This window comes from Vespa mandarinia, chromosome 10 (genome assembly GCF_050613455.1).
Source record: "Vespa mandarinia isolate Hongniang chromosome 10, ASM5061345v1, whole genome shotgun sequence".
NCBI classification, from domain to species: Eukaryota; Metazoa; Arthropoda; class Insecta; order Hymenoptera; family Vespidae; genus Vespa; species Vespa mandarinia.
Genome location: NC_140819.1, coordinates 1,620,165 through 1,633,791, shown reverse-complemented (window position 1 = coordinate 1,633,791; position 13,627 = coordinate 1,620,165). Strand labels below are relative to the sequence as shown.

Here is a 13,627-nt window from a genome sequence, read left to right as displayed (position 1 = left end):
CGGAGAGATTAGAAAATTTTGCGAAACGGCTAACGTCACGGTGAATTTGAGAGGAAATCAACGATAAGAGAAGGAAGACAGTGAGACGAAGAACGGTACTGAGTTTAACGGGTTGAGGTGAATTAATGTTGAACGTTAACGGAAGTAGATAATGCTTCCAGCCAAAACGTCTTAATCTTACGATAGGACTCTACCGGATTAGAAGACATCGTATTTAACGAGCTAAACTCTCACTTCCTACATACCGATACACATGCTCTAATGCTTCGATGCGCACATAGTATACGTGTATATATCTTATATCTATGTATTATCCAATGAGAATATATGGAAATGAATTTTACGATAGTCCGCCAAAAGGGAAGCGGTTAATGCTTCGTTATATACTCCACCTGACGAATATTTAGTTCATTTGAATGCACTGTTAAAGAAATTTACGATTTTAACATTTCCGTCGTCCGCGTAACTATTTTCTTGATTTCACTTTCAACGAACAGGAAAGTTATAGTTAATCGTTATCGTACATCGAATTAAATGTGAATCTATCTTTAAATCTATCTTCGTCTATCTTCTTCCATTAGCTAACGTATTCCGTTAAGCATTACGAAAGAGTTTAATAAATGTTCCGTGAAATATTCGTCCGTACGCGCAATTCTTTTTTCTATTTTTTAATATTTTTTGTTTTTTCTTTTTTTTTTTGTTTTCTTTCTATTCGTTATAATATCGTACTTTAATTTCAATGGAACGCGAATAATTTATTCCTTTTCGTTTACTTTTATTAAATCTTATTAAAACTCTTTTAATTTAATTCAGTTACATTAAATATCAAACATTATTGCTTAGATGATAATTTATAAAAGAACTATTCCGTTTTTAAGCAAACGGATATAGCATCAGCGTAAAGTTAAAGCTGTGTAATAATTTATGTAGTTGAATGAACTATTTCGAAAATGCGGGAACTCGAGTGCAACGTAAATATTATATGGACTAACCCGCATGAAATAAGCCATCTATTATTATTAATGATATGGCGCATAATGAATGTATCATATAGTTGAAATAGAAATTATAATAATTCTACGGCTAAACGAACGTATATTGTCATAAGAATTTAGTGATATTATTAATATTAAAAAAGAAAAAAGAAAAAAGAAAAAAGAAAAAGAACTTTTCCTTGGTTTATTCGTAAAAATTTAGAGCAAGTATCTTTTTATTATTTTCTTCACATAGTCATGGATATTTCGATGTTAGGAAATTATTATGAATTCGTAGCATCGATAAAATTTATCAAAAGATCAATAAACCTTGCTTACGACTATACGTTGAGCGTAAAAACCAATATAGATCGACTTTATCGTCCGAAATGGCTTTTTAATTGGTGCGCATGCATCAACAACGTCAATATCGATAAGAAATTGCCAGGTCAATGGTGATGGCGTATATTAAAAGTCTAATGATCGAATGGAAAACAGCTTAACCAAATTTACGATATGCTTACGAATTTGTAAAACTCACATTCAGCTTTTTTCCATTTCGTAAACGTTTCGTATGCAACAAAAAATTTGTTTATTATACGATATCATACAACAGAAGATAATGAGAAAAATTATATATGTATTATGAGGAGAGGGGGAATAAAGAAATAAAAGAAAATAAAAAACAATTCGAAAAAACTTTGTCACATTTTCGCGAAAAATATTTCATCATTGTATACTCATATGTATACAGTATCTACTTTGTCAGGCAGAGAAAATCCACGGTCTCATTTCCACAAAAAATCAACAAAAGTCTGCATACGTAATTGCAATTACAACGTGTTTTCTCTTCAGTTTTTATTACGAAATTCGGACTACTCTGAGCTTATGTACATTATCATTCAAGCTTCGCCATATGGTGCACCTATGTACAAGTGCATTTTTACTTTAATTTAGAATTCTTACTAATTACTCGCAAGTAACATCCTAGATAAAGCCTTGCCGTTATAATTAAGTAATTAACATATTATTTTTTTACGTCACTGACGATGCCTTTTCATTCTGTCTGTAGGTAGATGTTCAAAAATGTCACCCTAAGAGAAATAGAATATTTTTCATCCGTCTGAAAATAAATTTCAACTGGATCTAATAAAGTAAATTACTCGTTGAATAGAGAGAAAAAATATATAAACAGGTTAGACAAAGTATACGCAATCCAGAACAAAATTAGATTTTATATATATTCCATGTAAATTAAAAAAGCAAGATTGTTAATTACAAAACATGAAAATACTTGAATATTTATATTAGAAATTCTACGACTGCAGCCGAATTTAATTCCCTTAAAGACGAAGACTGAAATTTAAATACGACGTTCTGAATTGATGGCGCAACAACGATGCAGCTCAAAATTATCTACATAACTGTTTGAGTCATTTTGCGTGCGAATATTTTACAAATTCCCCATCGTGACGATGAGTAAACTGTCCCAGTCATATTATTACAGGAATTAACAATTTTATGATATACGCAAGAATATAATCCTATACATGTATATATGAATTTCAAAAGCTTTATATAGTACGATGAGAGCCATTATTCGTTCAAACAACACTAAAATGATCAAGCTGGTAGTACTAATTTCCTTTCTCGGTTCTTCTTGGACGTCTGACATCTTTGATTCAGGTATGCCTAATATTTTCATACATCTATTCAATTAATCATGAAAACAATTTAAAACAATTATTTTCTTAAAAAATTTCACATATAATTCATTCAAAAGTTGTTATATAATATTAGAATTTAAAGAAACAATCGAACTTATTAAAGATTTATAGATAACGTACGATTGAATTGAAATATTTTGATGAAAAGATAATTGTAAACGATACGCTGATATCGCCATCTTATTTGAATGTCATACAGACTATTATCGGAAAAGAATAAGCCTGAAGTCAGTGGGACAAAGAATTATCGGAGGAGAGAATGCTGTTATAGAAGAATATCCATTTGCAGTTAGTATACGTCGTACGATCGAACTTTACGGGCCATTTGACATTTAGAAAATTATTCTTTCCCTGCAGGTTTCCCTACAGAACAATGTCACGATTTTTGGTCACGATGTCGAACATTTTTGCGGCGGTAGTATTATCAGTGATACGTGGATAATAACATCGGCTCAGTGTGCTCTCAGGCAAGACCAGTTCGAACTCATTCGATATAGTATACTGATATAGTTTCTATTGACAAGTTCTCTCCTATAAATTCGAATATTCCTTTTCTTGCAGTATAAACGTTAGAGAATACCACATTAGAGCGGGTAGCACGTATTATTATGAAAACGGTACGACGTATAACGTTGAAAGGATCGTTGTCCATCCTGCCTTCAATTATCAAAATTACGATTTCGATATTGGACTTGTTAAGGTAACGACATTTTACCATCGCTTAATTAACTATCTTAGCTAATTGACTAAAGTGTCTTACAAAAAATAATCTTATGTTTCAGTTAAAAAGGAAGATAGTGTTTGATAAATTTAAGCAACCAATTAAATTATCTGAAAAAGATCAGGTAATCAAGAATGGTACTGAAATTACTGTCGTCGGTTGGGGAACGACACGGGTAAGAGAGATAACAGATTACGAATATTCTTTAAACGGCTACGTTAAAATATTTTTTACCGTTGAATATCTCCTTACAGAATCTTGGTCCATACTCCAAGAACTTGAAAAAAACTAATCTACAAAAAATTAGTAACGAAGAGTGTACATCGAAGTACGGATATCAATTGACTAATCGAATGTTTTGTATTATCGCCAACGATCGTAAACCTTGCATAGGTGACTCCGGTGCTCCGGCTATAATAAATAACACATTAATTGGCAAGCTAACACTTTTTATTCGATTTGAGTAAATTATTGAATAACCATTAATGAACAATTTAAAAATAATAATCTGAAATATTCTTTAATATAGGTGTAGCATCGTGGAGCGAATCTTGTGGATTTTCATACCCAACTACGTATGAGAACCTATCCTACATGATAGATTGGATTAAAGAAGAAACCGCAATATCTTAATCGAGGACAAATGTTCGATTTCTTTAAAATTTATTTAAATATTGTATGATATTCATACTCACGATTAATTGTAATTTTTGAATTACATATATACTTTATTATCTAATAAAAGTAAAAAGAAAAAAAAATGTATATTCCATATTATTTTACTTCTTGAAAATAACGAAAGATTATTAAAATAATGATATTTAAAGATTAAGATAAAATAAAATATAATATCTATCATACTTATAAATGAAAAGAATGTCAATATGAAATATGAGCAAAGAATATGCTTGCTAAGTAGTCTTACCAAAATACCTAGTCTTATCGAAACAACAATGCTAAGTGCTAATAAGTCCGAGGTAATGTAACGATCCCATTAAGTCGGATATAAGATCCGCAAGCTACACCATCGATACTTAACACAACATCGATCCGTATTCGTCGAGTTCACTCATTGGTTCGTCTTCCACTCTTATTTTCCGCGTCGTGACGCTGCTTCTTCATACTGTTGAGAAAACTACTTTCGGTGGCATGAAAAAAAAAAGAAAACTATCATTGATCGACTAAAAGTGACATCTTAATCTACGAAACGTATTAGACTTGATCCGAAATTATGAGGTCGATCGATAAATGATATGAAAAAAAAACATTATTTTTACTTAGAAAATATTATACTAATTTAATGGTTATTAAATAGCATCGCATCGTTTAATCGAAAAAAATTGTGCACGATTTTAAACTAGAAAATTATACAAATCTTTTTGTAATATTAATATCTTTTAACAAAGTCTATCATTTAGTGATAGATTTTGTTAACAAGTAAAAATAATTTTAAAGTATTCAGTAAAGTGTTTCAATTATAGTACTTCGATATTATTGATAGAATTAATTCTTTATGACTAAATCTTAATAATCTATCAATTGCTAAACGATTATTTCTCAATCTTCAAAGGAAAAGTAATTCTTTTTGCTTTAAATTGTTTCTTCGGATTCAAAATGATTTAGGTGTTCTCATTATCTCTTATCGCTTATCGCTTAAACCGAAGCATCGTTAATAACATGACAAGATATTACGTCATTAACCACAGCGATTATTATTAATATGATTATGCGGTGTCTCGCATTTCCTCGCTAATTTCACTTCTACGATGGTCGTCCATTTTACTCGTTTATTAGTAATAATACGCCCAAGCTAATAAAGCATGTTCCACGATTATTAAATAATAAAGTACTGTTGAAACATTCTAAAACCTATCAAATTTCTCAATGAAGAGATATATGATTTAAAAAGTATTAACTTTCCTAAAACAAAAAATAGAATACAGGTAAGATACATTATTTAAGATACTTTGTAAAAAATATAATATTTCGTTATATAGAAGTTTTACTTAAAAACTAAATAGCTGTTAGACAATCTAAAAGGAAAGTTCAATCATTTGTTAGTCATAGGCGCTCTATGAAGGAAAATTGTTTTTATTACGATATTATTACGATCGTTCTGAAAGCTCTTCTCTTTATAATTTTCATACACTAATCCTCATTCTCTTCATTAATATGCACGATCGTTAACGACGTAATCGAACGAGCAACGATTATTATTAACAACGAAATAGGAAATATGTATATATAGAAAGATAAAAGAGGACAGAATGAAGATATAAAACAATATAGTTATAACGCTTTGATATCCATAATCGTGATAAAAGGGATTCTTCGGAGGATTATATGACGCTCTCTATACTATATCAAGGGACTATGAATCATAATTCGGTAATTTGCGCCAGAGTGGACGGTAAAATACAGTGAATACTAACTAGACGTAGAGCCATCACATGACGGACATCGTATCCTTCGAAATATACATTATACTATACGAATATTACAAAAAGGCTATATAACATTGAATAATATCCGAAGCTGTTCCGAGCGAAGCGTCCCGAGCGAAAATACGTAAATCAAATGTAAACATTATCTTGTAAAAAAGATAGAAGCGTATTTTAGCTTCGCAACAAAGAAATTAAAGAAAATAAAACTAACAAGGAACGTCTGAAAATAAAAAAAAATAAAAAATAAATAAATAAAAATCTGTAAAGAAAAAACCACGATAAATAATAGATGATATAATATCGTTATTGACGTTTTCACTGACGATTGAAAAAATTCACTGAAGAAATTTCGTGAGAGAATAGTGAACATTTTTCTCAAACGAATGCCCCATAACGATTCCACGGAAAATATCTTCTTGTACACCGTCAATTAACCCCACAGAGAATGGAGTAAATGGAAACGTTAATAACCCGCAAGGTGAGAGAGTAGTATCGTGTAGAAAAGAATGGAGAGAAGAGGGGATAACGGAAAATGTGGTTTCAAAGTAAGAGAGAGAGAAAGGAGAGAGAGACAGACAAAAAGAGAGATGGCATTTTCTGCAAAATCGCTCTACAGAAAAGCAAAAGCTTAGTATGTACGGAAAATGCCATAGTCGAGGCGCTTACTGCGACAATTTGGCAAGATCCTCGACGATATTAGCACCGCTACGAAGCCACAGTTATCCCTTGCATGAAATGCACCCTTCTATTTTTCCCTCCCACTCTCTCTCCTCCTCTCTCTCCCTCTCACTCTTTCTCTCTCACTCTCTCTCTCGTTCTAACTTTTTACCTTCGTTCTTTTCAGTACGTTGGAAACTTAATAACATAAAACGGACAAATACGCAACGCCCTTTGGTGAATGCAATGTCATTGCTCCTATTGTATACCATATTTTTTCCACTCGACTAAAAAATAAAAGAATTTAGGTCCCATGAGAATTTCTTTTCCTTCCTTTCCATCCCATATATCGCTTCTTCTTCTTGTTTTTCTTCTTCCTCTTCTTTTTTTTCTTCTCGTACTCGAGATTATATTATTATTTTCTCGGGTACCAATTTAAATACTCCAGTCCAATTACTGTGTATATATATATTTATATATATATATATATATATATATATATATATATACGCACACACACACACATACAATAATTAGTAAATTTATCTGTGCGAAAATAATGTGGATTTTTCCTTCATTAAATTTGTATCTCTCCTTAATGTCTTTTTTACACTACTCGAGAGACATATACATACATATACTAAACTAAAAGTTTGAATGAAAAAAGCTCTGAAGAGAAAAGTCGAAGTAAAGAAAAACACATCTTTTTTGGATATAGACTTTTTACCCACTCATGTCGATTATAAATTCCTCCCAAGGCTTTCTAAACGCTATTCAATGTAGAGGTCCAAAAAAAAAAAAGATATAAGGTAATCAAGGAAAGAAGGCCTTTTTAAAGTCAAAAAGATAAAGAATGAAGTCGTATCTTCCACAAGGATAAGGAAGTAAGATGTGAAAGAAGCACTAAGTTGGGAAACGCAACGGCAAACTATCTTTCCAGGAGTACTTCTTGGTATGAACGTTTTTCTTAATTTAAGTCGTTTACAAGATGGCGTTCAGACAGGGACTGCCCGGCAGCACTCCATTCTTAAACATTAACGAAAATTTAAAGGCATTACAAAAATCTTCGCGAAAAAGGAGCGAGTGAGAGTGCTCCTTCAAAAAAAAAAGAAAAAAAATTTCGTATTCATAAAAAATTCGAAATTCGCACCTTGATGGTCCAACATCATTCGTTTCACTTATTGATATGAGAAAGTTTAATCAACAACGAATAATAATTCTTGGCATTGGTTAAGATTATGCTTCTTATCGAAGACCTATTTTGTATTCGTAAACCTCTGCCCATCAGAATCTATTTTAAAAGCTTTCATCGTCAAAACATTCCTTTATGATTTCGCGTTGCTCGTGTGGTTTAGTTGCTGTTATCGCATCGAATTTTATTCGTATCGCAAATCGATCTTTGTTACAATGGATAGACGAGAACGAAAATTTCAAATTCGTCCTCTCGTTACCTCGTTTTCGTATGCTTTTTTATGTAAAATAGAAAAAAAGTAGAAAAGAAAGAAAAGAAAAAAAAAGAGAATAAAAACCCCCAAGGAATACAAAAATATAACGTTAAAATAAAGATATAAAGAGGAAAATTTTCACTAAAAATAATACGTATTACATCAAGTTATATGAGTAAGTAAAGCTTAACTTGACGAATTTCGCCCGTTATTTTCGATGCACCTTCGGAACATGTAATATCAGAATTTTTTCAGTATCGAAAAAGCTACGATATCGAGAATACGAGAAACACTTCAATTCTAAAATCAACGTCAGCATTAATGCGGAGAAAGAACCTTTGGCTACCGATGGAATATGTATCTTAATACATAAATCATAAGTGCGGTATTAAAACGACGTAGCATATGCCGCGTAACGTCAGTCGGTTTCACCCGTACGTTATGCGAAAAAATCACAAAAAATTCCTATTCCGATATTTTATGAAAACGAAGAAACCACCGGATGGTTTCGTCCAGCACATTTTCAAATACTTTAACGTGAAATATTTAGATTATATATTACTGAATATATATATATTTATATATGTATATACTTTAATATTACGTTTGAAGAAAAAAAAGAAAAAATTATAAGAGTGACTAAAAATTTGTAATAATATATACCACAAGATATAATATCATTATAATAATATATATAATGATATTTACTCTCATTATCAAGATCTCGACTAAAATGAGAGAGAACGAGAGAGAGAGAGATCGTTAAAAATATTTCAAAAAGGAGGGTAGAAATAGAGATTCAAATACTGAAAACGAGAATAACCAAGAGCGCAATCCATGATTTCACGATCGACACATACGTTCGTGCAAATCTTGTCAAAGGTTTCCACTAGCGCGACGTGCAAATAATTCCAGAGCCTTTGCTCCCTCCATCCCTCATCGCTCTTTCCAAAATCCGATCGTTTCGTACCTGTCGGGCGTGACGAGTCCACGGGACAGGATTCCATTTCATCCTGTCGTGCTTTTCCTGGTGCGTTACTGGATATATGATGCCACTCGGCGCTCGCACTCATTCGCGAAAATATAAAGTGTCGTCCAAACGAAGTTAACCAACGATGGACTTCGTAGATTTCATTGACACTTCGTGAAAGTCGATCGAAATTCTCTCCGTGTCAATCTTTGACGAACTTGAATAACGAATTATAAACAAACACATGTCAGATCGCGACACATCGTAAGTTTATTATTGGTTTTTCAAAATAAATTCAGTAAATACACTATTACTGTTAGACATATATATACTACAAAAAAAGAAAAGAAATTTGTTCAATAAAAAATTGCTTCAACTAATCAAAATTCGTAAGATATTGAAGTCCAGGAACAATATGAAAACCGACACAGGCTAATGGAATTTAATTATCGATCGTTCGCGGTTTATAATTATCGTTGAAGCTCATTTCATGGGCATATATATATCGTAAAATTATATCCATAGAGACGGAAAATCTTGATAATCATTCCCCAGTATTTAGGATAACGATATATTTTTGAATTATTAATCATCTTTTATAAAATATATATCGAAATGAAAAAAAAAGAAAAAAAGAAGAAAGTAAAGAAACAGTATCAACAATTAAATATATTGTTATCATTGTTCTTGATAGATCCTTGGTAAAACGAAATATGTAGTACTAGAATTCATTTTCTCGACGGATGTCAATTATCGTCCCTAAGTAAACCATTCGATATGCCGTTTATTACGGTAGTGAGCCTCTCGTTCGGATCACGTATTTGTTTTCCCTTATACGAAGTTTACCTTTCCTGTATGCCAACGGAAAAGAACGATGAAGCTTCAAGAGTAGGAAGGGGGAAAAAAAATGAAAGGCGGATAAGAGAAGTGAGATCAAAGGAATGAAAAGAACGATAAATATGTCTACCCGAGTCTCGGGAAAAATATTGCGAGGCTGTCGCCTCGATTTTGCGAGTCTTATTTGCGTATATTCTCACTGCAAGTCAACGTTTGCTTCCACATCGAACACATCAACGTCCGTAACCCCATACCTAAAGCATCCACCACCACGTTATACACCCGAACTATATTCGAGTTACATCTCGGTGTTATACTTCTACCGGTATAACCATCTCGTATGCGTTATACGATGGCCGGATACCCGAGCTGGCGGAAAATTTTTATACGGGGGTAGAGACGAAGAACGACTGCTGGGGACTCTATGTAACGTGTATACGTTACGGTCCTTTATCCCGTCATTGTTTTCCTCCAAGTTTTCGCCCGTTTCTCTCTATTTCTATCTCTATCTTTATCTCTCTCTATCTCTCTCTCCCGCTCTCTCTCTCTCTCTTTTTCTCTCCCTCTCGTTCTCGTTCTCTCATGCCGGCATTGCACGCCAACCGTAAACTACTAGACTCTACCACCCCCATCTCACCCCAAATTTTCCACGCGACAAACGCGCCTCACCTAGTAAAGTATTTTCTTCCATGCGTTTCTCCTCTGTCAATCGATTCTCCCGTTACTTTATGTACTTAGAAACATATTAAAAATTTCAAGGTATATAAAGTGAATTATAGAAATATTTAAAGATTCTTTCCGAAACTTTGTTTCTCGAATGAACGATTGTGAAGTTTGATAAGAATGAAAAAAGAAAGAAAGAAAAGAAAAAGAAAAATAAAAAATAAGTCCAATCAGAAAGACGACAGGAAATATAGAATATGTACTATTATCAAAGTCGATCTCTCTCTCTCTCTCTCTCTCTCTCTCTCTCTCTCTCTCTCTCTCTCTCTCTCTCTCTCTAAGAAGAAAATAACATTCCGATTCTCTTTTGTACATCCTATGTACCTCACAAAAACATTTCCTCCCTCAGGATACAAGAAACGAACGGCAAAGAAAATAGGAATCTAAAATGGACTATTATTTCGTACAGTAGTTACCCAGGTACGTGACAGGCATAGTAAAGAAAGAAAGAAAGCTAAAGTTCAGCGAGAATGTGTAAAATAACGCGAGTGAAACGTTTAAAAAAAGACGAGGAAAAAGGAAGAAAAAAAAAATAAAAAAAGAAGTATAGTTCACCTACCGGAACGTAGGATGACAAAGGATCTTTTCTCTCGATTTTCAGTAGAGTAGATGGAAGGCAAAGGTCCGATGTATATTACGGTGACAACAAGGCTCTTTCTCCTGCTTTCTCTCTCTCTTTCTCTCTCCCTCTCTCTCTCTTTCACTCTTTTTCTCTCATGACTCAGACCAACGTGGGTAACTATGAGAATGTCTAGTGGCCGCGCTCGTGTAGCGGAATTCCGAGCCCTTTCCCGTGAGCGTGCCAACGTGGAGGTAAACTTTTAATACGGAATTCCTCACGCGACGTCGACATCGTTTGCCGATAGCGTAAAAGGCGTGTTGGAGAAGGTTAGGCTGAAGGGACGTAAGAGAAGCACCTAGGTGAATGGAATTCTTACCCTTGATGCAAATGGACATGGAATTAACTTTGTTCGCAACGCGGTTGACCGCAGGAATTACTACGAATAAATATAAATCTTAAATTAGCACGTAGATACCATTTAATTGTATGATTCAATAGGGATGAGAAAAGTAAATCCCTCAAGTTTCTCTGTGATTTTCCATTCGATGTTTCGAATATAAGGAAGTACATGATCATGGACCTTAATATAAAAATAATTTCGATCTATACCATTGTAAAAAATTTCATTAATCAATCGAAGCAAATCACTATAAAATAAAATTAATTGTACGATATTAATAAAAGATCAAATATGAGATCATTGAAATAAACGAAAGAGGAAATTTCAAAATCGAAGAAAAATATATCTATATAATACCAGACTGTGCGTTATTAACGTATATAACATGCGGAACGTTCGCGGTAGAATTTAAGCCAATTAAGTCGGATCGTTTCGCCAAGAGAAATTGAAAATTTAAACGACGTTTAAACTACAAAATTCCCATCTTTGATTGATCGTTAGTGAGAGCAAACTCAACTTCAATTTTTATTCATATTTGCAAAATTGATCTATACTTTTCTGTAGGTCCTGGAAACCTCGTTGCTCGGTGTAACGCAATAATTAATATTGCCATCTACATACATCCTCTATATTTTTCTTTAGATTTTAGAAACTTGATCATTAGTCAACAAAGTTACTTATCTATACCCATTCTTAAAATTATTCTATTAAATCGTTAAAATATAATACGATATTCAATTCTGAAATAAATGAAAATCGTTTCTTTTATAATTTCGATAGAAAAAGATTTCAAATCCTCGGATGAGATGTATCCGCTAACATTTATTCAGGAATGAACGAATTCCCAAATCATGAGAATTTCGATCAATAGTGGTAAGTTATAAAGAATAGCGAAGGAAAAGCCACTGGTCCCAGGACATAAATGTAAAAGGGGTATGGCAATGTGCATTATCAATACTAACCGGATATTCCGGGGTTAGACTTATGGCGCACGACCTATATAATCTCACTCCATTTCCTAGTACAAGGCCTTTGGGAGATGACCGCTTGGTCGAGGCTAACCCTCCAAAACCGGATGGTCTGTACCTACGAACCCTCATCTCTATCTTTTCGTTCGACTCGCAAGCTAGCTCTGGCTTTTGTACGATAAGCTAACACTTCGAATTTACCATTTCCCATTTTCTAATTAGTTACTCTTCAAAATGAATTTTAACGTAGATTTGCCAGAAAAAGAGATAAATAGATAGATAGAAAGAGAGAGAGAGAGAGAGAGAGAGAGAGAGAGAGAGAGAGAGTGAGAGAGAGAGAGAGAGAGATAAAGATTGTCACGTCAGTAAAATAGATGTTTAATTAACTTTTATCTCTGTAATTATTCTTGTATAAAAAAGATGTTATAGTCGAGCTAGCAAGTAGACAAGAAGCATAATGGAAAAAAAGATTAAATGAACGAAAAATTTCTTTTTATTTGACTTTAACCATCATCCCAACATAAATATATATATGAATAAAATCTTAAGCCTAAGATTATAATATCAAAGGAATTTCTTCAAGTCTATCTTTTATCTGATGCTATCAAACGAGAGATACGCAGGAGAATAAACTTTTAGGTAAGTTTACAGGCGTTAACGTTACCACCTGAAAGTATTTTAACACGAATCATCATAGAAACATCAAAACCAAGAAAAGAGAAGAGTGTAGAACGAAGCAAAGAGTAAGATAGAGAGAAAGAGGTTTATTTAGACGCGCTTCCTGTGTCGTACCGGTGAATGCACTGTACATAGTTATCTACCTTCGACTTTCAGAGTAATCAGAACCATAGTAGATAATTACTATTCCAAGTAATACCGTGAGTTGTGCCAACGTTTGAAGATCATATAATAGGTTTTTTCTTAGTATAGATTTTCTCTAAATGAAAAGATCGAAATAAAAAATTAGGAAATATGAAACTGTCTGCTAACTAATAATATCATAAAATCTTATTCATTTTCTTTCTACTAATTGTTTAAGATTTTGAATTACCATAACATTATCATACATAAACTACAATAATAGAAAAAATTTCCAACCATTTAGATAGCATCGAGTATGATAGAATATTGATCTTACGATATTCGTAATAAATCAAAAATGCAAGAATTCTCATATACTATTCTCTCTGGAGGGTTAA

At 32.9% G+C, this 13,627-nt stretch overlaps 1 protein-coding gene across 1 annotated transcript; it reads left to right on the top strand.

Moving 5' to 3' along the window:
* Window positions 1-2,593: 2,593 nt before the first annotated feature.
* LOC118444741 (trypsin-1) lies at window positions 2,594-4,055 on the top strand. The gene is made up of 7 exons (XM_035873296.2): window positions 2,594-2,660; window positions 2,901-2,989; window positions 3,059-3,168; window positions 3,263-3,401; window positions 3,484-3,597; window positions 3,677-3,857; window positions 3,952-4,055. Exons 1-7 carry the CDS (start codon window positions 2,594-2,596, stop codon window positions 4,053-4,055), a joined length of 804 nt encoding a protein of 267 aa, XP_035729189.1.
* Window positions 4,056-13,627: the final 9,572 nt, after the last annotated feature.

Excerpts from the sequence above, each read along its gene's own strand:
- LOC118444741 (XM_035873296.2), top strand. The coding sequence starts at position 2,594 with ATGATCAAGCTGGTAGTACTAATTTCCTTTCTCGGTTCTTCTTGGACG. Across the intron at positions 2,990-3,058 it reads TAGAAGAATATCCATTTGCA|GTTTCCCTACAGAACAATGT; the intron begins GTTAGTATACGT and ends CTTTCCCTGCAG. Across the intron at positions 3,598-3,676 it reads TCGGTTGGGGAACGACACGG|AATCTTGGTCCATACTCCAA; the intron begins GTAAGAGAGATA and ends ATCTCCTTACAG.